At 64.7% G+C, this 2,117-nt stretch overlaps 1 protein-coding gene across 1 annotated transcript in view; it reads right to left on the reverse strand.

Moving 5' to 3' along the window:
* CBX4 (chromobox 4) overlaps positions 1-2,117 on the reverse strand; it is a 13,651-nt gene that overhangs the window by 1,797 nt on the left and 9,737 nt on the right. The window contains exons 2-3 of the mRNA XM_009276820.1: positions 1,702-1,768; positions 4-1,164 (exon numbers count right to left, since the gene is read on the reverse strand). Coding sequence (XP_009275095.1) covers positions 4-1,164; positions 1,702-1,768 — 1,228 coding nt within the window. The remainder of the gene's footprint in view (positions 1-3; positions 1,165-1,701; positions 1,769-2,117) is intronic.

Genomic DNA, 2,117 nt, shown 5'->3' on the forward strand with positions numbered 1-2,117 from the left:
CGCTGGAGGCACCTCCGGCTTCACCTGCGCCAAGGCCAGCTCGCCCTCCGCCCGTGGTTTCACGCAGCGCAAGTCTATGGGCTCATCCAGGTCCGAATCCAGCAGGATGACCTCCGGCTGGGTGGGGGTGGGTGGCTCCGACCGCTCCGGGGCCGGGGGGCTGAGGCAGGTGGGGGCACTGATGCTCCGGGAGGTCAGGCGCTTCTTGCCCGGCTCCCGCTCTGCGTGTGGCTCTGACATGCAGCGCTTCCGCGAGCTGGGGCTGGAGAGGTTCAGTCCCATGGAGGAAGGGCTGTGCTCGCAGACGGGACTCAGGGACCAGGGCACAAGGTCCGGCTTGGTGGTGAGCTGCAGGGGCTGCTCCGCTGGAGGAAGGGACAGCTCCTTGGCCAGGGGAGTCTTTCGGGAACTTTCCTCGAGCTCCACAGGGGGCTGCCGGCCCTCGCCCTCTGCTTTGCTCAGGGCGTTGCTGCCCACCACCCTCTCCTCCCCTGGCTTCCTCCAAGCCTCCAGCTTCTCCTCCCCACCCTTCTTAGGAGTCCTCTCCTCTGCAGCCCGCTTCCGGGGTGGCTCCCCGGACTTGATCTTCACTGCCTGCATACCGTTCTCCATGTACTTGCTCATGACGATCACAATGCGCCCGTTCTTGTTTTTGTTCTTGACAATCTTCATCTTGCCCCCGAGGCCGTTGCTGGTCACCCTGTCCCTGGGGGGAGGCCCGGTACCACTGGACAGGTTCTTCTCGGCCCCATTCTTGCTCTCTGCAGCAAGGTTCTTGACTGGGCCCAGCAGATTTTTGGCTGGGCCATGAGCCCACTTGTCCGGGTGGGCGACCAGGGGGCTCTTGTTACTGTCCAAGCAGGCCTGGCTCTGCGGCTCCTTGCTGCTGGGTTGGTAATGGGGCTCGTACATCTTGGGGTCCGGCTGGTAGTGGTGGTGCTTCTTACTGTTCAGCTGGTAGTAATACTTCCCTTTGCTGTGGGACTGGTGCTTCATGCCGCTCTCCTTGCCGTTGGGCTGGTACTGGTGATGCTTCTTGCTGTTGAGTTCATACTGGTGCTGCTGGCTCTTGCCGGAGGAGCCGAGATCCAGCTTTGGCCTGTTGTCCACGGCAGGGTCCTGCAGCCCTGTGAGGATGTTTGAGCGGCGGGCGAAGGAGGGAAGCTGCAACACAAAGCCAGGGGCCGCGGTCAGCCGGGGCCAGAGAAGGAGGCGCCGGTGCTCCGGCAGGTGCCGAAGGCTCCGGCAAAACCCCCGCCCCTCCAGCAGCTCTCGTTACGGGACACTGCATTATGGGGCGCCGTGTTCTCGAGCAGGCGGCCCCAGCCCACTCCAACTTACAGGCTGTGCATTGCTCCAGATTAATGAAGCAATGAAAAGAAGAAAAGCACCCTTCAATCAGCTGTCTGGGAACAGGGGCCAAGCAGGACTGCTGCTGCCGAGCTTGCGAGCAGCCTGCTAATGCCGCCCGGCTGCGGGCGCAGCAGGTCTGCCCTGCAGCCCGGAGGGAAAGGGGGGCTGGGACCGCCCCATGAGCTCAGTGCTGGGGCCTGGGGGTCCCCGGGGCATTGCGAAGCGCCTGGGCTGCGCACACAGCTCCTCAGCATGATGAAACCCGCTGAAAGCTGCTCCCTGGGGATGGGGCCACGTTGCAAACAGGCTGCCCGGGAGGTGTGGGGCTGGGTTCCACCACGCATTTACCTGCACGACCAGCGGCTTTGGCTTGGGCCCCCGCTTGCGGTATCCCATCAGCTGCTCCTGCCGCTCCCTGTGGGAACACAGAGTCACGGCGAAGCCCGAGTGGTGGCACGCGGACCCCTGGGGTGCATCCCTCCCCGCATCCCATGCCTGGCAGCTCCTGTGGTGCCAATGACCCTACATGGGTGCAGCGAGCTGGTGCGAGGGGGTGGCGGGAGGGGAGCCGGGGCCCCGCAGGTGCGGAGCCGCAGGCCGGGGGTCCCACAGGAGGCAGCGGGACGGGGGCACGGCCGACCCGCTGAGGCAGCAGGCGCCTGGCGAGGCGACTTCCCCTCTCCCGCCTCCCCCTGCTGCAGCGAGGGGCTGAAGTTTACAGTTTGCGCCAAAATGCTACAGGAAATAAATGCACGGAAAGGAAA

The sequence above is a fragment of the Aptenodytes forsteri genome, unplaced genomic scaffold (genome assembly GCF_000699145.1).
Source record: "Aptenodytes forsteri isolate BGI_AS27 unplaced genomic scaffold, ASM69914v1 Scaffold34, whole genome shotgun sequence".
Taxonomy (NCBI): domain Eukaryota; kingdom Metazoa; phylum Chordata; class Aves; order Sphenisciformes; family Spheniscidae; genus Aptenodytes; species Aptenodytes forsteri.